The following is a 21,286-nucleotide window of genomic DNA, read 5'->3' on the forward strand; positions in this document are numbered from 1 at the left end:
CTACTGTATACAGTGTATCCATTATGGTGTTCAAGTGTCTTTCTTGGGGCTATTGTAGCCACATGTCAACAGCTGCGTGGTGCTGATCCTCCAGAGAGGCAGGACACATGAGATAAAATGAAGACGTGTATAGAGTGAAGGAGGACTTGCTTTGACTGATTGAGGGGGCGGCCGAGGGCGTGCAGCATGGCAGCAGCTTGAGGAATCGCTGCTTTATGCTTTTTTTGCTTTGGCTGTTGGAAGGATTGCCTGTAATCACCAACCATAGCACAAAGGTTAGAAACACCGGTTACATGCAGTACAAAAAAAATTATTTATATAAAATCAGACGCCTTAGTACATACATCATGCCAAAGACACATGAAAACACGCTGGCATGCTCTATGATTGCCTGCTGACCTGGCCAAGTAATGAGAGATCCACGTTAAACCTTAGAAACCAATCCCATACTGGTTAATATCAACATCATTTCACTAGAGCGTGACATCTAATTTGCTACCCCATTCTAACCACCTCCAAGTCCAACGTTATATTATACGAGTTCATTTCTATACACAGAGGAAATAGACTGCATACAATAAGTGAACATGTACTCAAAAACTGCCTTTACGCTTGCTTTTTAGTTGTCGTGATAACAGGCATGCCACCTCAGTGGTCTAAATGATCTGCACCAGAGGTGTCTCATCAGAGCTATGATTGCACTCAAAGGGACAGTTATAACTGTGAAACCATAGGAATGTCTAATTGCCTTATTTCATAATTGGTGCTGCATTTGATTACTGATTTTTTTAAAAAACAACTAACTGATGGATAACTTGTTCTGAAATCAGAAGTCAAGGTAAAATACATTAGGAGCAAGCATGTAGCTTGGTATACAATTATTGAACAATGAATTGAAAAAAGACGGTTCAAAATTGCTGTCATCAAACAATATCGAGGAACAAGTAAAGAAAAAATGCAATGGACTGAAATATTGCAGTAAAAGACTGGGGATACACAATACCACTTTTTTTCCCCCAAACAGAGTACAAGTGCACGTACATATATTTGAGTATTCGCTGATACCAAGTACCGATACTTGACAATGCAACAGCGTCTTGCAATTGTGATGAAATTGTGTTTTACTTTAATTATATAGTGTTAAAACCTGAACATAAACTTTTCTTGAACCTGGCACACGTTTCATTTTTTGGAGTAACAATTTTGCGTGTAGTATCGGAGCATTTGTTTTTAAAAGTCTGGAGTATGGATCTACAATATCGTTGCATCCTTAGCACAGACCGCCGTTAAGTTGGCAAATAAACATCAAAATGACTTGGTGAAGGCTTGGGACAAAGGGCTGTGGTCAGATGAAACCAAAGCTGAGCTATCAACTCAACTCATCTTTTTTCGAGAATGAAAAAAAAAATGAGGATGACCCAAAGAACATCCCTGCAGTCAAGCATGGAGGAGGAAACAGGTTTTGATTTCCTCGCATTGAGGGTCCAACTAATGTTAGCCATGGACCAGGCGGAAAAAAAACCTCCCTTCCTCAGCAAAAACACTGAAGATGGGTCGGGGATGGGTCTTCGGGCATGACCCAAAACATACTGCCTGGGCAACAAAGGCGTGTCTCAAGAAGAAGCATATTACAGTCCATGGTGTGGTGTTGTCATACTTCAGACCTCAGCCCAATAGAAAACCTGTCGAGGGAGCTGAAGCTTCGAGCAGCAGCCAAGAAATTTGCAGCACTTAGAGAGTGTCTGCATAGTGGAATGGGCCAAAATCCCTCATACACGACTACAAGATATGTCTCATTTCTGTCAACAAGGGTCACTCCACCAAGTACTAAGTTGTGTTATGCTTGGAGATCAAACACTTACCGGTACCTCACTCATTACCTCACATTTGATAACTTTACTATTGTGGGTGTTTCTTATGTTTCATTTTTATTTTTTACTCATTTTGGATTTATCTTCTGTCTATTACCACAATCAATAAACAACCATAAAATTAGAGACTTTGTAAGTGAGCAAATTCAGCAAGGGTGAGTAAATATACACCCAGTCCACTATTAGAGGAAATAGATATTATGGTCAGAGATGAAAAGTCCAAATCTGTATAAAAACGCTGTAGTGATTAGCGTAGGACGCTAACAACATTTTCAATACCAGAAACTTTCCATCAGAATTTATGAGAATGAAGTGATAATCTGCAAATTTGTTAGTAAGTGTATAGTGGGGAAATGTCTTGCAGCAAAGTTTTCAAAACATATTTTCATGCTAATTCTGGTGACGTTCTACCCTTGCACTGTGCATCCCTCAGTGCCACGTGCACACTGCACACGACTGACTGCGGGGCTACTGAGATCACACCCCCTGCATGCATAGTGTATTCCTCCATCACATTCTTAGATGATTCCTAAAGGCCTGCTCACTATATCGGGAGTATACCATACAGCTGGATTTGAACTCACAGGCAACACCCAGTTAATTAAATTTTTATGATATTACTAGGTTACATGCATTTGAGCTACAATAGCCAATAAATCAACCAAGATAGCAACAGCGACAACAAAAATGAATTCAGATTTTGAGGGAACAAGGAGGATTGCTGAGGTCCAGGTGGGATCCATTAAGACGTCAAAGAAATGAGGGGGTGGACTTGAGTTTTTCCACAAGACTATTAAGGCTACAGTATCCTCAGGCGACAGAGAAGACAACCAGTATGTTTAACTAGATACTGAACTAGTGCGAAGCAATTTCAGGATGTGAACCCCCCCAGAATAAATGTACATATGCTATATGTATCGTATCGGCATGGGCAACACAGGGTGATAGTGGTGAGCACATCTGCCTCACAGCTCTAAGGTTTGGGCTTGAAATCTCAAATTTGATGACACAAGTCACTAAGTCAGTTGATTAGTATCGCACGTTATACGGACATAATCCAAACTTTGTCTGTCAAAAATGCAGGCCTGTTTGGTGAAGGCCATTAGCTTAACCTCTGATGCCCCACGACTAAGGTGGCCTGTAAGGGACATAAGTGCTTTGATACAAAAGTTAATTTTGCTAATATTGATCTTTGTCTTATGAGTGTTTGTCTCAGGTTTTATTAATTAAAATTCCAGCCTGAAAATGGATTTTTTTTTTTTTTTATAGAGGTTGCCCTTATTATTTTCAGACTCTACATTTTGAAAGTGATTTTGTAATGCGTACCTAATTGAATTAACGTGTTTGCAAGCAACATACTCCACTATTAATATTGCTACCTGCTAAATTATGACTAGATTAAAGTCTAGACTACCCCTTTGTTATAGCATTTTTTTTTTGTTATTCAGAACAGATTTAATTAAGTTTAATTTGCATAAAAACAAAGGATAATATACACAATATAAAGTGATTTAAATAGATTTCGGTCTGTTCTCAACTAATTACTTTTTGTACATAATGGTACTAAATTCTCGTGAGAACATGCTCCATCTGTTCAACAAAAACAACAACAAACTCTCACTGAGCCATCTTGATTCAAAACGATGCATTCCACAGAGCATGATGGGTGCTTAAATTATACCAAGCAGGACCACTCTGCATTCATTATAGTTTTCCATTTCATTATATTTCACGTCATTGAGTCGGATGACATGACTCATTACACCATTTTATTAGCACACAACTTGAGGACTGAAGCAAATATAGTGCGAACAATGTCATTGGTTCTCCAGGCAAACTGCAAATACAATAAAATAAAAAAAATAATTGACTCAGAAATAGTCCTTCTCGTCTCTCTGGATTTCCCACCTCTGGGAATCATGGAAAACGTTGCATATTGTTATATATTCTGGCGCAAATCAGAGTGTTTCTAGGAAAGAGAAGCCACTCTGAGGGATTAACCTTCATTTTAATCAACATGTGCATACAAACACATGATCCCTTTCGGATGTGCATGTGTTTGTATGTGTGTGCGCGCACGTCTAATCAAAGAAAGCAGGCTGCTGCTGTCATTTCTCCTGTACAACTGCTTTAAGACATTTAACCAAGTGAGCCTCAAAGAAAACAATTTCTATTCAATATGTTCCATTCATGCATTTTTCCAGCATATTGAGATTAGCTTTTAAGGTTCCAGAACCGTCCATGACCATACCGGTAGCAACCATATATTTATTTTGTTTTTTAATATACATTTTAAAGCCTTATGCAGAATACCAATACAAAACATGCATGTGAGATCCAGGTATTATTTTTGTCCACTTGGGGCCTCCAGCTTCATGTTCTACACTGTAGTATCTGTTACTTTGAATGTGTGTGGCTTTTAAAGGCAGGGCCTGACTTGTTGCGTTACGTGGGAGTAAACCAATGAGAGTGTAGATCTGGCTGTTGTTGGCTGTTGGTTGATAGTGGCTGGCAGTTAACTGACTAGTTAGCCAGTTTGCACATTGAGGGCCTCTGGGCTCAGTTGTGGCCACGCAGTTAGTGCAGGGGTGTCTCAACTCATTTTTGCTATGGGCCACATTATAGTTATGGTTTCCCTCAGATGGCCCTTATGACTATAAGAACCATATAACTTTATAGTCACATCACCATATTATTTCATTTAGATATGCCATTGATTGTTACATATATTGTTAACAACTAATTGAATTTGAAATCATAAGGCATGGAAAATTGTGACACAAATATTAAGTATACAACCATTGTTCACTTTATGTCAAGATGGGATTTGGTGAAAAAAGAAAATCTGTTAAAAGTGAAGAAAAATTACGGACGAAAACAACAAACCTATTTAGCAAGAAACATGAAGAAGACCGCTTTCCTTGCTTTAGTGGGCCACATAATGTGGTGTGATGGGCCAGATCTGTCCCTCAGGCCTTGAGTTTGATACCTGTGAGTTAGTGCATGAATTAAACTTGTTTGTAATCGAATTATTTGAGTTATTCGAATAACCGTTGCAGCGCTACCAGAGTGTCCACCGCCTCTCGCCCAAAGTCAGCTGGGATAGATGCTGATGGGGATATGCGGCGCACTATAGAATAGGGATGGACAGATGGTGCTTTTTCCTGCAAGTGTCACAAGTTGCACGTCATTTTCCCTAAAATGGGAACGAATGAACATAAACATCTTTCAAACGAACAGTAAAAAGGCAACATTATGCAGCATCATGACACTTGCCCTGCAGTGATTGTGCATTGAGTCTAACAGTTTCCCGAGGTACACTTTGACAGGCCATCACAACTTCACTCCACTTCAGGAAAAAAACAAAATCATCAGCTCTATTTATATCTCCTTGGCAAACACATTTCTTCAATATTCATTTTGAAGGAGCCTCTCGATTCCTGACACCCCAGAGATCTGAGTTTCTCAAGGCAAAGAGAATGCAGCGAGCATGTTGATACAGCACACTGTTGAAGATTAAGACCAGAGCGGGACCAAACATTGACTGTATCACTTGTTAAACCAGCCTCACACTTGCTGATGAAAGCGGCAAAGCAAAGCATCACTGCAATCCTGATTTAAAAAGGTGTCTATTTCTATCGATCTATTTTTCTATTTCACTTAACATGTCATGTCATGTCATGTCATGACGTCATGGGCGACCTGGAGCCTATCCCAGCTGAATGGGCGAAAGGCAGACAACACCCTGGACTGGTTGCCAGAAAATCATAGGGTACATATAGAGACAGAACCATTTTTTCCTTAATGGGATTTTGAGTTTTTCCTTGTCCGACTGGGGGGTTTCGATGTCGTCAATCTTTGTCAACTGTAGGCCTGTGAAGCACTTTGAGACTCTTTTGTGATTATGGGCTATGTAAATGAACTTGACTTAACCATTCACACTCACGTCAATGAGTGGGAAGCGACCCCACGCTGCCTGCACAGTGAATCAGGCAAGTGAACCACTACTACACCATCAGTGACTTCAGGTTGGTATTAAAAGGCCCGCCACACATCGAGCAACACGACCGAATGCAACTGAACTGGAAAACCACCTATAATAGATATACATAAAATGTGTATTATAATATTTCATTTTCAATCTTGAACATTTTTTTTCTTTTTCAATGTGAATCAGCACCCCTAGCGCCCTTATTGAATGCAGCTGTCTGCGACACACCCAAAATAGGTCCGCAACCCAATTTTGGGTCCCAACCAGTAGGCCGGTCATGCAAATTAATATATTGACAAATCGGTCGGTGAACAATACGGACACGATACTTTTTTCCAGACACGATAACTTGTCATTGTTCTGGTGGGCCAGCGCGCGGCTCACACAGTGAGCTACGTGTATCGAAGCTTTGTATACAATTAAGATTGACAGTGACTCGAGTTATATCTGCAAAATATTTTACTGTGAATATGAAGTTTTTCTAAACAGAATGACACTTGATATTTGCCTCTCCCAATCTGCTGCAAGAAATTCAAGTGAACGTTGAGAAAAAGAAAAGTTAATACAATTGATGTAAGAACAACGCTAAACAAGTTTGAAGGGTTACTGTAATTAGAATTACATCTGACACGGAAGACATGCATTCGGCGCAGGGTGGCTGGTGGCTGCATCCACACAATTTCAGACTGTTACATAGCGCACACAACATGATGCACAAACATTTTATTTCCAGTCTTATTTCATTGCTTGTTATTGCTGCATTCTGTGAAGTGAATTGATCCAAGACTGAATGAATGGCTTGAGCTCAAAACAATGAGATTGGGCTAGGAAAGAGCAGTGCATTTTCTTTGTGGCACCAGTAATGAATGAAAGACAACAATGCTTCAAACATACGATATCTGTCTTTGTTCATACACCAAGTCTTATCTTCATCTATACATACAGTAGTTTATCCATCCATCCATCCATCCATTTTCTGAGCCGCTTCTCCTAGGGTCGCGGACGTGCTGGAGCCTATCCCAGCTATCACCGGGGAGGAGGCGGAGTATACCCTGAACTGGTTGCCAGCCAATTGTAGTACAGTAGTTTAATGTACCATTATTAATTTAAGAAATATATGCAGCATAGGTCGGCAGGTCTTGACTGGAGAGTGAGGTGCAAGGATGACTGAGGAAGCAGTGTTGTTACGATTAATGTGACTGAAAAATAATTAAAAGGGGTCTGTTTGTTTGCTCCAAAAGAATGTGAGTTCCAGTGTATGTTTCTCAAAAACAGTGACTTTAGAAGCCCCTGCACCTCAGAAGCCATGTTTGTTTACCTAGAAGTACATTAATATGAAAGAAAGTTTTGCAAGATCTTGCAGAGTTTTTAGTTTTCAAGCTTGTTTTTTTTCCCCCCCTTCCGCATCCACTTAGGGACTCTCCATACTGTGCAGATAGGTGTGAATGTGAGTGTGAATAGTTGTTTGTCTACGTATATGTGCCATGCAATTGATTGGTGCCCCGTCCAGGGCTTGCCCAAAGTCAGTTGAGATTGGCTCCAACTCACCAGCGACCCTAATGAGGACAAGCACTGTAGACAATGGATGGAGGGATTATTTTCCCCAGTCTCCCCATAAATTTAGTGACATGTCCTTCCCTATCTTTTACTTCTTCTCTCCTTTCGGGCTCTTAACTTACAATTTAGAGTACACTAAAAGTATTTAAGTACAGACATAAATCAACAAAGCAGTGCCATACAACCTTTATCTCCCCCTTCATTTTAAATTATTTTTCACTTTGGAGAATTCTATACTTCCAACTTTGTGGGAACAGTTTGTAGAAGGCCCTTTCCTGTTCTGCAGCGCACAAAGCAAGGTTGTGCTTGGAGGAGTTTGGTGTGGAAGAACAACCCACAAACAAAACAAAACCATCTTTTGGATGAACTACAAAAGAGATTATGAGCCACACCGTTGCCCAGGTACAACAAAAATTGCCACACACACGCACACATACATCCATCCATCTTCTGAGCCGCTTCTCCTCACTAGGATCGCGGGCATGCTGGAGCCTATCCCAGCTGTCATTGGGCAGGAGGCGGGAGTACACCCTGAACTGGTTGCCAGCCAATCACAGGGCACATAGAAACAAACAACCATTCGCACTCACAGTCATGCCTACCGGCAATTTAGAGTCTCCAATTAATGCATGTTTTTTGGGATGTGGGAGGAAACCGGAGTGCCCGGAGAAAACCCACGCAGGCACGGGGAGAACATGCAAACTCCCCACAGGCGGGGCCGGGGATTGAACCCAGGTCCTCAGAACTGTGAGGCTGACGCTCTAACCAGTCGGCCGGCACACACACCCACACACACCCACCCACAGACACACACACACACATCAGCAAAAAGTCTTCCCATGGTCCATATCTTCAATTCTCACTTTCTGGTCTAATGACCACAGTGTAGCAATAATTTTGTCAATTTTCCATATCTACTATCACTATGGTATATGCTGAAAAATTAGAACTCAAAATAGATATGACCATCAAACTACAACGTGGACTGCTTGCATGAAGTTTAGCAGCAAGGATGCAGAGAGACGACCGATATGTTGAGAAGTTTTGTGCAAACATCAGCAAAATCTAATGAGGATCCATTAACAGGGATACAGTAGATACTTTACTATGAAATTGTTTTAAATGATCAATGTGTTTGTTGTTGTGGTTTGCAGTGGTTATAAACTGAGAGGTGTTTTGAGTCGCCAATATGGTAAAACAGCACCCAATGAAGTGCCCAAGAGGTATGAAATGTGCATTTTTACATGCTCCCTGTCAAACTTCGCTACAAGCATCATTTGTCATCATTGTAGCTTATGGGCGTGCACCCCTCCCTCATTCGCTTACCATTCATCTTACCTGCCGTGGTAAGGTCGATAAGCCCCAAAAAGTGCATCAGTTTGAGAGAGCTGCACACCACCAGGAGGATTCCCACCGTCTGCAGGCCCTCCACCTCCCACTTGTCTCGGAAGAACAGATGCATCGTCCTCTTTCCTCCTCTCTGATTCTGACAGGCAAAAATCTTGCACGTCCGCCTCCTTAGCTGCGTTTTCAACTCTTCACTTTAGTCCCCCTCTATGTGCCGGTATTCCGCCATCCTGAGACCGCGTAGCAGCGGTCTGCTGGTTCTTCTCACAGAGGCTGGATTGTTATTCCCCGCGTTCCCTCATCGGGAATGGTAAGCGTGAGGGAGCAGGGGCTGTCTACTTGCCGTTCCGCCCCCGCTGCCACCACTTCAGAGGCTGTCAAAGGTTGTTTAGGTCCCAGGTGAAGTTCGGACAATTCATTGTGTGTGTGTGTGTCCTAGCAGGATGGTGGTGGCAGTTATTTATTCTTTGCAGATGCTGACTCTCAAACTGTCTCCACTCTTTTGTCTGTCTTCCTCCCCCTTTCTTGTCTCACCTCTCCGACTCTCCTCCCGCTATGTCCCTCCCCACGCTTAATTGGGCCAGTGATGGCATTGAGTGAGGGAAAGATGGAGCGGGGGAATGCTTTGAGGAGGGGTACTACACACACTAGTTTGGGAGGGAGAACCGAAAAGGAGGAGAATAATGAAATGAGACAAGACGGGGAGGGCAAGAGCTCGAGGAGAAAATAACAGCAACAGAGAGGACAAGGGGCCAAGTCAGAAAAAACAAATGATGACTCTCAGGGAGTGCAGGAAGGTAGGAATGACAAAATTAGGAGAAGCAGCCGAGAGGCTTCAGTCGGCAAAGTCAGCTGCAACGGACAAAGTCACAGATGTGGCCGTCGTCGCTCCCTGAGCGTAAAATCAACACATATGGACAAGCAAACACACAGCCTGGAGGTGCAATCTGGCTAAGGTTATGCATTGAATTTGGAATTGTGTACAGTGGGGATTCTACTGTGGCATCTGTCACACTGACATTTCACAGTACTCAAACTCAATTAAAAACTGGTATTCATGATGACGCACTATCGACTTGATGGTTCAATTTTATGTGTAAGATTGAGATTAATCAAAAGTGCAGTTTCAAGCATTTTAAAGTACAAGGGGTAGGTAGCTTACAAACGGTTTAGTTTGCGCACCAGTGAAAAAAACATGTTGCGATGCAACACAAGAAAGCACCGTCAGTTACTGGCAAACGTATCGCTTTTGTTTGTTTGTTTTACATTCATGGATGAGTGTTTGTCATACAAATATTTATAGTAATTATGATTTTAGTCAGGTTAGTGTAGTGCTCCAAATTACTGAATATACAAATTCGGGTCACTTCGCCATCTAGGGAATGGAACTCCATTGTAAAACAATGACTCCTGCATTTAGATTAGGCTGTACACAATCAGGATTTTTGGGGGCAATCACCGGGTTTAAAAAAAACAAAACCGATCACCAATCCGGTCACAAGATGGAGCAATGTGTCTATTTAAATGACTTGTTCATGTACTGCATATACTTGTGTACTGTATACTGAGTATCTTCAAAAGTATTCTCTAGTCCAGTGATGCCCAACCAGTGTCCCATGCCACATTAGTGTGCCATGAGCGATCTTCAGGTGTGCAATGGGAAATTATCAAATTTTACTTAACTGCTTAACAAATTGTTCATTTACAAGAACTCATGTATCTTTGTTCCTCTATTTGTGCCAGTGAGGCATAGTGACAGACAGAACAAATAAATGCTCTTCTATTACATGGCAGGAAGTACATAGAGTAATTACTGTGCATCTACCTTTTGTGACATTTTTGTTTGTTGGTGTGCCGTGAAATTGACGTCATTGATCGGATCGGCGAATTATGGCTAGGGTTGGGCATCGTTTGAATTTGAGCGATTCCGGTTCCTTATTTCGATTCCGGTTCCAAACGATTATCGATTCCGGTTCTTTGAGGGGCTGAGTCAAAAAAGCTTGCATGGTTTAAAATAAAGGGTGTCCAAATTATGAACATCCATTTTCTTAGCAGCCCGCAGCATTGACTAAAATGAACATTTGACTTGACGTTCTTTATAACCAGTATCAATAACAAACCTATGAACTAAAAGGCTTTGTGCGTGGAACAAACCCAATTGACTAGCTATTCATTAATTAATGTTTCAGATAAAAGTTAAATATCGCATTGATTAAAGAGTTATTTGGGACTGTTTCATTATGTCAAATTGTTTACATGTGCAAGTTTTAACTTGACATCCTGTTTTAAGCTTGTAGTCTTTCATGTTGAAGGGTACGCACCGGAACTCAGCATTTTGACACGAAAAGTAACTTCACACGGCACTGGTGATTTATTTATTTTTTTAATGGATGGAACCAGAGCCTATAAAACGCTGATTCCTTTCCTTACCCACCGATGAGGCACAAGGTTAGTGTTTGTGATACAGTGAGACGTTTATGTGAATTTTGTCCCAATTCATTGTGATGTAAAGTTGCTACAGTAAAGATTTTGCCCAATGTTAAACGTTTTTTTTTCATCAGCTCTTACGTTGGTTTTGCAGACTAAAATAAGCGATATAAAACATCAGTGCAAAAGTGCAACCAACCGTTTACCTTGTTAGCTGTCTCAATGTTTGCATAGACGTATTTTATTGTTCCACTCACCCAGTTTACTCAGCTTCACTGAAGCACCGTGCGGTGGAGGCTGAGGCTTGGAGCGCGTCAGACGCTACACACCGTGAAAGCCTCCTTTGCACAATATTATCTTATTATCAATATTATCTTGTCTTGCACTGAGGCGACTGGTCACTCATTTTAACGAAGTTAAGACACACTTTTGTTCGCTGCCGCCGCAGTTGGGCACAAGCACGTCATCCTACGTGTTCTTCTTCGTTGATTTACACCGCATTTTCTTGTTTTCCGCCACTTCTTCACGGTTGGAGGACTAGGCATCGATACTGGGAACCAAATGTTTTAATTTGAACGGTTCTGGGAGAACCGGAACCTTGGTCCCGGTTCCAATGGGTTCTCGATGCTCAACCGTAATTATGACAAATACCGATCAAGCCGATCAGAATCGTGTAAAGTCTCATATAGATGGCCATTTGACTAACTTTACTTAATTGACAATGGGGAAGAGTCGACTAAAAGAATAAAATCAACGAACAGTTTCCATGCTTGTGCCGTATTAAGCAGGCTAATGCTTTCTATAGCAGAGGTCTGTGTGGATGTACAGTAGCTCAACTTTCCATAGCTGACATCATGTTGTCTTCTTTGGACAGCAAACTAATTGCGAATGAACCAACAGTGCAGCTGCCAGATGCCGCCAAGTGGGACACTCCATTTGGTCTCAATTGCCTCAAGATGTGGTGAATCAACAATCAATTCCAACCAATCGACATAATTCTTACAGGTCAATTAGTCGATTATGATGCCATCCTTAATAAGGTACCAACCACAGTGGTATGGTGCATTAACACACTGCAGTCTTCTGATTGGTAAACAAGCATCACTCTTGGGACAACAGGAATTTAATTGGAAGTAAACAAATCATACCAGTTTTGTAAATTGTAAATTGTACTGGAACATTAAGACTTCGGTGAATCATTGCTGGCTTACTTGCTGATATGATAACACTTTACACAGTTGATGCAGCTATCACCTGCTTACACATCCGGTGGTGGATACGCAACCAAGATCAGGGTTTGAAACTACAAAACAGACTGAAGGCTGAAAACCAAACAAACAGAAATGCACCATCCTATTCGAGGGAAGGCAAGAAGTCAATTGCTTGTTACAATGTTGTTTGCCGCTTGTATGGAATTCTTGTGACTTAACTTTGATATTAACAATGCTATGTTGTGAAGTCAGCTACGTCTTGAAGCACTGGATCCAAACTGGAGGGCACTGTAGCAACCAGTGAAGAATGCTGTTCTTAACAGGATGAAGAAGTGTTAATTACAGCCGAGCCGACAGTGTCAGAGATGAAAGTATTCCTTGGGGAACATTACTTCATTTACAACAATGACACTGAAAAGTTCCAATGTTAGCAAATTCAATCTATCCATTTTTGTCTGCTTCTCCTGCACTGAGTCACAGGGGCAGCAGTCTAAGTAGGGATGTAAGGGCTTCCCTGTCTCAGACCACCTGTTCTAGTTCCACTGGTGGGACCTTGAGGCATTCTCAGGCCGGCTGTGAGACATAGTCCTTCCAGCATTTCCTAGGTCTGCCGCAGGGTCTCCTCCCAGTTGGACATGCCCGAATCACCATACCAGGGAGACATCTGGTAATAGACGCCTCAGCCAACTCAACAGATTCATATTAATGTGGAGCAGACACAGCTGTTCTTTGAGAGTCTCCCGGATCACTGAAATCACAAATGATGAGTCCAGACACATACAAAGGAAACCTCCTTTCAGTCACTACCCACAATGTGTGTAAGTGTATAGCTGAGGGTGGAAATGTACTGTAGATTGACCAGTAAATTGGCCATTGGCTTACCTCTCTCAACACCACAACAATGCGATGCACTACTCCATCCATTATGAATAAAACCCTGAAATACTTTAACTTCACCACCTGAGGCAGGCCTTTGCTCCTAACTTGGAGGACACAAGCCACACTTTACTGGAAAAGGACCATGGCCACGGATTTGCTGGTACTGATTCTCATCCCAGCAGCTTTTGACTCTGCTGGGAACCATCCATTCATCCAATTTTTACGGCCCTTTTTGTCATTAGTATCACGGTGAGCTGGGGCCTTTCTCAGCTCACTTTTGGCTGGAGGCAGGGTACACTCTCGACTGATCGCCAGACAAAATCTTTTTTTTTTTTTTTTTTTTTTTAATCACAGATTCACACCTATGGACAATTTAAAGTCTACAAATAACCGAAGAAGCATGTTTTTGGATTAAGGGAAGAAGTTGGAGTACCCAGAGAAAACCCACCGATGGGCAGGACAACCAAACTTGACACAAGAATGCTAAGATTGAAACCTGAACTTCTGAACTCTGGCAGATGTGCAACCACTCATTCACCGAGCTGGCTTCAGCTGCGAACCAGTCCAATCAAGCACGGATGAAAGGTTCACAGTTTGATGAGGACATCAGGACCACATCAACCGCAAATAAAACAGATCTTTGGGTCTTAGCAACTTGTTGAACGTTAATTGATGAATGTTCACTTGAAAAGTTACCGCGTCAATCCCTGCATCAGTTTTTCGCTTAACTTGTCCTGCTAGTATGCCTTCAGCTAAGCCTTTCTATGATAAAAGGAATGTATGTTAATCCTGTGCTTGTGTGGGTTCTCTTTGGGTATCCCCGAGTTCCTCTCGCAGTCCAAAAAGATATACGTGAGGGTAACTGAAGACTTTAAAGTGCCAATTGGTGTGAAAGTGTGTGAATGGTTGTCTGTTTCTATGCAACATGTGGTTTACAGGTAATCAGTCCAGGTTGTACCTCTCCTCTCGCTCGGTGAGCTGGGATAGACTACAAATTCCTGAAGATGATAATGGTAGAAAACATGAACTCCATTCAAAGACAAGATCTACTAGGGTGAGATTTGGCATTGGGTGAAGTTGTGAGATTGAGCCATCGTTCAACAAGAAATGGATGTAAACAATAATGGCAGGTGAATCCCCTTGCTGTCTTCATCAGTATTCAATGATGCCACAGAGCAGGAAACTGATGCCTCAAAAGGCAAACAGAAATTATATTTGCATGCATTAAAAAGCTCAATTTTGTCTTAATGTAGACCATGCTTATGTCAATTGTGCATCCCATTCACAGTGTCTAAAAGCAGGCAGGAAGAAATGAAGAGAAAAAGGCATTGGTGAAGGGGATGCTGAGGGATAAACAAGTCTAAAGGAGGGTTTGATTTGCCGGTGGCAGGATTTATGCGTGTCTGAGTTGAAATGAGACCTGAAGCTGCTTTGCCTCCCACTGAAAAAGCAACCCTGTGAGACTTACCAACCTGCAAGTCATCACACGCAAGCACTGTATTGCAACCCGAAACGATACTGAGATATAATTTTGCGATTGTAACCGTAAAATAAGGACATGCATGGTCGCCCACAGTTGTCAGTCACTGTCGGTTAAAACAGTAATGCAGGCCTATTACGCTTTTTAATGTGTGACATGTTTAGACAGGATCTTGACTGTGTGTACTGTAATGAGTAAAGGGCAGTTGATTGATGAAACTGCATTCCTTGACATATATTTTGCATACACCTACAAACATATTTAACAGTCTACATAGCTTTCCGGAATACAATGACATATACAGGCCAGACACCTTTTGTAGTTGGAGAGTTCAATCAGCGATGGAAGACGAGCGACACATTAAGGCTGCTTGTGTGTCTGCCACTATTTCTCACATAACGTCAGAGAGTATTCGTCATGTATTGAGACAGAAATGGAAAATCAATATATTACAAATAAACACGCTTCTTACTATTTATTTTCATTGACTTTGCTCAAACGTGACACATCTGTGGTTATGTATGTTACTGACGTAAAAGCGTTTTACTAAATAAGGTTTTACAGTACATCACTGGTCAATTTCATTTTATGTTGGTGTGACTGTTAATGTTAAAAAGTGAAATACGAGGCACATCCGTGACATTACAACTCCTCATTTATGTTGTTGCGACTTTTGGTTTGTTCCATCAGGGGTCACCATAGTGAGTCACACATAATTTGCTTGGCACACTTTTTAACGCCTTTACTGACACAACCCACCCATTTTTAATCAGGGCTTGTGATCATCCGAGGCTGGGCATTGAGGCAATGGGTGGGAATTGAACCTGCATCATCAGCATGAAAGACAGCAGCATTGTACCACAACACCACCAGTGCATTTGTCATTGAAGTTAAGAGACGGTTTTAAAAAGTGCTTGTTTTACTATTGCTATTGGCTGGCAACTAGTCCAGGGTGTACCCCGCATCTCGACCAGAAGTCAGATGTGATAGCCTCCAGCCCACCTGCAACCTTAATGAGGAGAACCGGGAGAGAAAATGGATGGATGGATGGATTTAATATTGGAAAGGTTAACTTCTGCTTATACTATGTGCCTTAGGAACGCTAAAATGTTACGTAAAACATTGTCTGTACAGTTGACAAAGGTTTTCTTTGATGGTGACAGTGTGGCCTCTGATTTCATACATATTATATACTGTAATATAATTGTGTTAAAGTCGACCAAATCAAAGTTTGAATGGATTGCAGCCGAACTTCGAGGTACCACAGTAACACTAACAATAACATTGCCTTGGTCTCATTCAGATCAAAAACATTATGGCATCTAGCTAGGAAATAGAAATGGATGTTGGAGGGGACCACACAAAAGCTCCTACAGAGTTGCTCCATAAAAAAGAACTTGACTTGGACCTCGAAGGACTTTGTGAAAGTGTGTGAAGTTCTTACTGCAGGATCTTACTTTAGCCTGACCTGTTTTAAAATGCGGTACAACACATCTGCAAGCCACCCCAAGAGACATTCTGATCTGTTGTCATCTCGAATACACACACACACACACACACGCATGCACGCACGCAGACTGATAAAATGCTGGGTTAATATGTCGCGTTTGATTAGTCTCTTTGAGGCACAATTTGGCCTGAAGCCAGACACAGCATATAATTGAAACACCTCCATATTTAGACGTCTACCTGAGCAATTATTCGCCTCAAAACTGATTAAAATGTCCAACAGAGAGAAAACGTGTGTGTGCATGTGTGAGCGCGCAAAGGAGACACCGAGGAGGTCATTGACAAATGATTGTCTGGTGTTTCCAATTAGATAAGGGTCATTTGCATAGATCATTAGCTTTTAAGGATATTTTTAATACAGTAGCACGATGCGGGATGGAAATCGTTCAAACCTCCCATGAACACTTTTTGTCAACCATTGATTGATTGATTGATTTCTCTTCAGGAAGTAAATATTTAAGTTGAGATATGTACTGTATAATGAAGGTATGAAGTACATATGGGTTGGATGAGGGGAAGTAGAATCAATTCAATTATAATTCCAAAGGGTTATTTGTCTCTGCAAGCAGGCAGTCCTCAAGAGTCAAGTACCCAGGAACACAAGATCACTAAAATACATCATGTATTGCCATAACGTTCCATCCATCCCATCCATTTTCTGAGCCGCTTCTCCCCACTAGGGCGTGCTGGAGCCTATCCCAGCTATCATCGGGCAGGAGGCGGGGTACACCCTGAACTGGTTGCCAGCCAATCGCAGGGCACTTGCCATAACGTAGTAAATATAGTAGTAAATGTGTGTATATATATATATATATATATATATATATATATATATACATATATATATATACATATATATATAGTAGTAAATATAAACTAAGGATAAAGAACTCTCTCTCTGGCTCTCCCTCTCTCTCTCTCTCTCTCTCTCTCTCACACACACACACGAACAAACAATACAACAAACAATTTAAAAATCCATTATTCAAGAAATTGTGTGCTTGCTTGATGATCAATAAAACAGCCTGGAACCCATTTAGCAAAGAACTACAGTAAGCCAAAACACATACAGACACTCACACAAAGACAGCCATGTTCCTAAAGTCACTCACTAGGCCACGCCCCTTAAAGGGACACATCCAACACTACAGTTCTTGTGACTCATTTTGTTTCAACATACAGTAATTACACTTTACTCACCTGTTTATTCTTTTTACATTGTCTTTTATTGTGTTTTATGTTTTTATACACAAGAGTCTATATTTAAAACACTCAGCAAAAATATTGTGGGTTTTTTTGAGGGGCTGGAACAGAATAAAGGCATTTCAATTCACTGGTATTAGGAACATGGATTTGAAATACGAGTAAATTGAGCTACAAGCTCGGTCAACTCATATGTCAAGGTAACACTTTACACGGAAATAATTATGACCTTGTTTCAACTCACTCAGAATTTTACTTACGCATTACGAAATCTGAGGATAAAGCGGTACAGAAAATGGATGGATGGATGGATTATGAAATCTGGGCCTGTTTTAGTTTAATTCAAAGCTTTTATTGTGTTGAATAAATGTCAACAGCTGTTCACTGAGGCCATAACTCTCCTTAACATTATGCATACTAAAACATTTGCCAAGAGTTGTCTCCTCAATTAATCTCATGAGGTATTTTATTTAGTTAGTTTTGACTTGGGAAAAACATTTGTAAGAAAAAAAAAAGATTTTTTTTTTTTATTAAGATTTGAAATTTCACTGTATGCATTTTTTCCATTGTTTTAAACACACATTTAGTTTTAAAATATAACAATTAGGTTGTTTCATGAAGGCTCTTTGCAAATACGATCTTAATAGGACAGCCATGCTTTAAAAAAAAAACTAATGAAACTAATTTAGTCAAATTTATGCTGTTCATTTAGTCTGCTCAGTTTTCTACTTTGCCTTGTTGTTGATTTTTTTAATTGTTGTTTTTATTGTCTGCTTTTATGTAATATGTCCTTTTGTAATCTGAAAGGTGTCTTGAAATGAAATCCATTATTATGCCACAAGAGATCCCCCCCCCCCCCCCATATGGCAGCAATGTAGTCAAAAACCTGGAGAGGGCAGTGCAATGTAAGCCATTTAATGAGCTAAACAGTCCTCCTCGCCCTGAGCTCTTTTTTTCTCTTTATGTGATCACCCACATTCATTTATATTCAAGTCAGGAGACCAGCGCAACAGTGGGAGGGTAATGAAAGACCACAAGCCATTAACGGTTTCCAAGATAGATACACACAAATGATAACTTTCATGTTTTCAAATATGACAGGGCATACAAAACAGTTTTAAAGTTTTCATACTTTGACCATCAATTCTGATAACGTTTTGAACGCATCCTGTATTTTCAAGTGTTGAAAAGTTGGTCACCACACAGCCATCCACTAAATACATTTTAATCAAATCAAGTATCAGCCTCCCTCCTGTTTCAACGAGACAAATCAGATAAACATACCCAGCAGATCTATACTATGGGGACAGGGGGAAAAAAACAACAACAAAAAACTTTCATGCCTGTAACTCAATTTCAGCTTTTTCACAGTTAGATGTTGAAACAAGAAGCACAATAACCAACGGGAAGGTTTGATTCAACCAAACACAATTTGCAGCAAAGCTATTAACCGGCCAGAAGGAAGAAAAGAAACACATTCAGTAAGGTCCAGCCACGGGCGACGATTATAGCAACAATGAAATCGATGGCCTAATGACAACAACCTTTAGCCTTCCATTGTTGCTGCTGTAAAACACGGTGAAGAATAGCCACTGCCAGCACATGAATGTTTTATGCGGGTAAATCCCATAGCAAGGCTCGTCAGTACGGCGCTGATGACTGAGATGGAGAATCGAACGTCAGTGGAAGAAAGTGAGAAAAATAAACAATTATAGGGCAAAACCTTGTGATGATCAGCTTTAGAAAGTCTAAAAAAAAAAGATCCACTTCTTCCCGGTTTGGGTGAATGGCGAAGGGGCCATTACAAAGCAAGTATAGGGACTTTAAATATTGTCTTTTTTATTTTATTTTATTTTTTAAACACAAGATGCTGCCAAAGATGACAATATGCGATGTTGAGGCATTGTTCATTGTTCATACCTATATATTATATCATATTTGTATAAATAAATGATCCTCATGTATTTAGGTTTTGTCCGAAGACGCCAGCTATAAAGATTTCTTTTTTTTTTAGCAAGTTCGGCTTCAAATGAACATGTCATCAACTGTATTCACACTCGTTAGCATAGCAGGAAGTAAACTATCCCGTTTTCCAGGTTTGGTAACGTAACATTCTGTATTGAGGATTGACTGCTGCCACGCAGTGAAATCTAATTATGCTTACGTTGCTTTATGAGTTACAAGGTAACCAAACTTTACTTATGTACATTTTGGACAATTGTTTACATAAAAAAATCAAGAAACTTCTTCACGAAAAGAATCGATAAATCATACCTGTCTCGTTGGAACAGGTAGCAGCTACTATTTTGTCCTTGAAGTTTTCTTGAATTCATTATTTGAAAGGGTCTCACTAGTTACTTGTAATGAAACATGCTTCTTAAGTTGTAATTTCTCAGGACAATGCAGAGTATCCCTACTGAATTTTGCATGGAGGTCAGCTATTTGCACTGCTAAGCGGACGGTTTCAACACTCACACACAATCTATTAAAACTCCCAGAAGATTGGTAGCTTTGACTGCATTGCCCTTTTTGCATGTGAGAAAATGCTTTCAGAAAGTGCCTCAGCTGTTATGCAAATCTTTCAAATGCAATAAATGCATTTCTATGTCTTCATTGTGTATCCATACGTTAGTGGATATGCAATGTTATCATCTTCATGCAGACTGAGGAAGAGAGGTGGAAAAGCCTCCGTTCTTTTTGTGCTATTGCCATGCAAATAGTTTCCCGTTACACACCAGCATTCACAATAGTATTTTCATCTATTCAGCGCATTGGCTTACAATCATTTCTTTGAGATCCTAACCCACAACCACAAATTGCTTAACCCTCAAGTTGTATTTGTACATCAGGCCATAAAGTGCAATGCAGATCCACACAATGTGTCAGAGTCAGAGGTGGGTAGAGTAGCCAAATATTCTACTCAAGTACGAGTACTGTTACAGCAGTTAGAACAATAGGACTCAAGTAAAAAGTAGCCCTCCAAATATTTAATTGAGTAAGAGAAAGTACTCAAGTCAAAAACCTACTCAAGTAAAGAGTAACTCGTGAGTAACTTCTGAGTTTAAAAAAAAAAAAAAAGACCATGAACGTTAAATAAAAATAAAAACATTCTAATAAATGGGTAAAATAAAAATAAAAACATAATATATGGGAAGCGGCAGGGTGGATGACTGCTTAGCACATCTGCCTCACAGTTGTGAAGACTGGGGTTCAAATCCCAGCCCCGCCTGTGTGGAGTTTGCATGTTCTCCCTGTGCCTGCGTGGGTTTTCTTCGGGTACTCCGATTTCCTCCCACATCCCAAAAACACGCGTGGTAGGTTAATTGAAGACTCTAAATTGCCCCTAGGTGTGAATGTGAGTGACAATGGTTGTTTGTTTCTATGTGCCCTGCGATTGGCTGGTGACCAGTTCAGGGTGTACCCTGCCTCTCGCCCGAAGATTGCTTGGATAGGCTCCAGCACGCCCGTGATCCTAGTGACGATAAGCAGTACAGAAAATGGATGGGAATCCACACACACCTGCCACTATTTCAATTTTAAACTGCCCAAAAACCAACAACACATGCATTGGGCCCGACAGACACATTATTTGCTTTATTCACTTAAATTACTTCATAAAGAAGCTGTTTGCTGACCAGACTTGAAAGTGTGTGTGTGTGTGTGTGTGTGTGTGTGTGTGTGTGTGTGTGTGTGTGCGTGCGTGCGTGCGTGCGTGAGATAGCGAGCGAGCAAGAGAGAGAGAGAGAGAAAGATTGCGAGAGAGAGAAAGAAAGAAACATCTGCAAGTTACTGCAAGGTGTTTTCTCAAGAA

The 21,286-nt window shown here is 40.8% G+C and overlaps 1 protein-coding gene across 4 annotated transcripts in view; it reads right to left on the reverse strand.

Moving 5' to 3' along the window:
* Nucleotides 1-21,286, reverse strand: part of LOC133409598 (Kv channel-interacting protein 2) — a 125,707-nt gene that overhangs the window by 8,294 nt on the left and 96,127 nt on the right. Inside the window, exon 2 of one of the 4 annotated variants that reach the window (XM_061689833.1) lies at nucleotides 151-249. The exons of 2 other annotated variants lie outside the window; for them this stretch is intronic. In XM_061689833.1, the coding sequence (XP_061545817.1) occupies nucleotides 151-249 (99 nt within the window). Of the gene's footprint in view, nucleotides 1-150; nucleotides 250-8,757; nucleotides 8,947-21,286 lie in introns of those variants that run through there. One more of the 4 variants, XM_061689834.1, reaches the window with a different exon arrangement.

The sequence above is a fragment of the Phycodurus eques genome, chromosome 11, assembly GCF_024500275.1.
Source record: "Phycodurus eques isolate BA_2022a chromosome 11, UOR_Pequ_1.1, whole genome shotgun sequence".
Taxonomy (NCBI): Eukaryota; Metazoa; Chordata; class Actinopteri; order Syngnathiformes; family Syngnathidae; genus Phycodurus; species Phycodurus eques.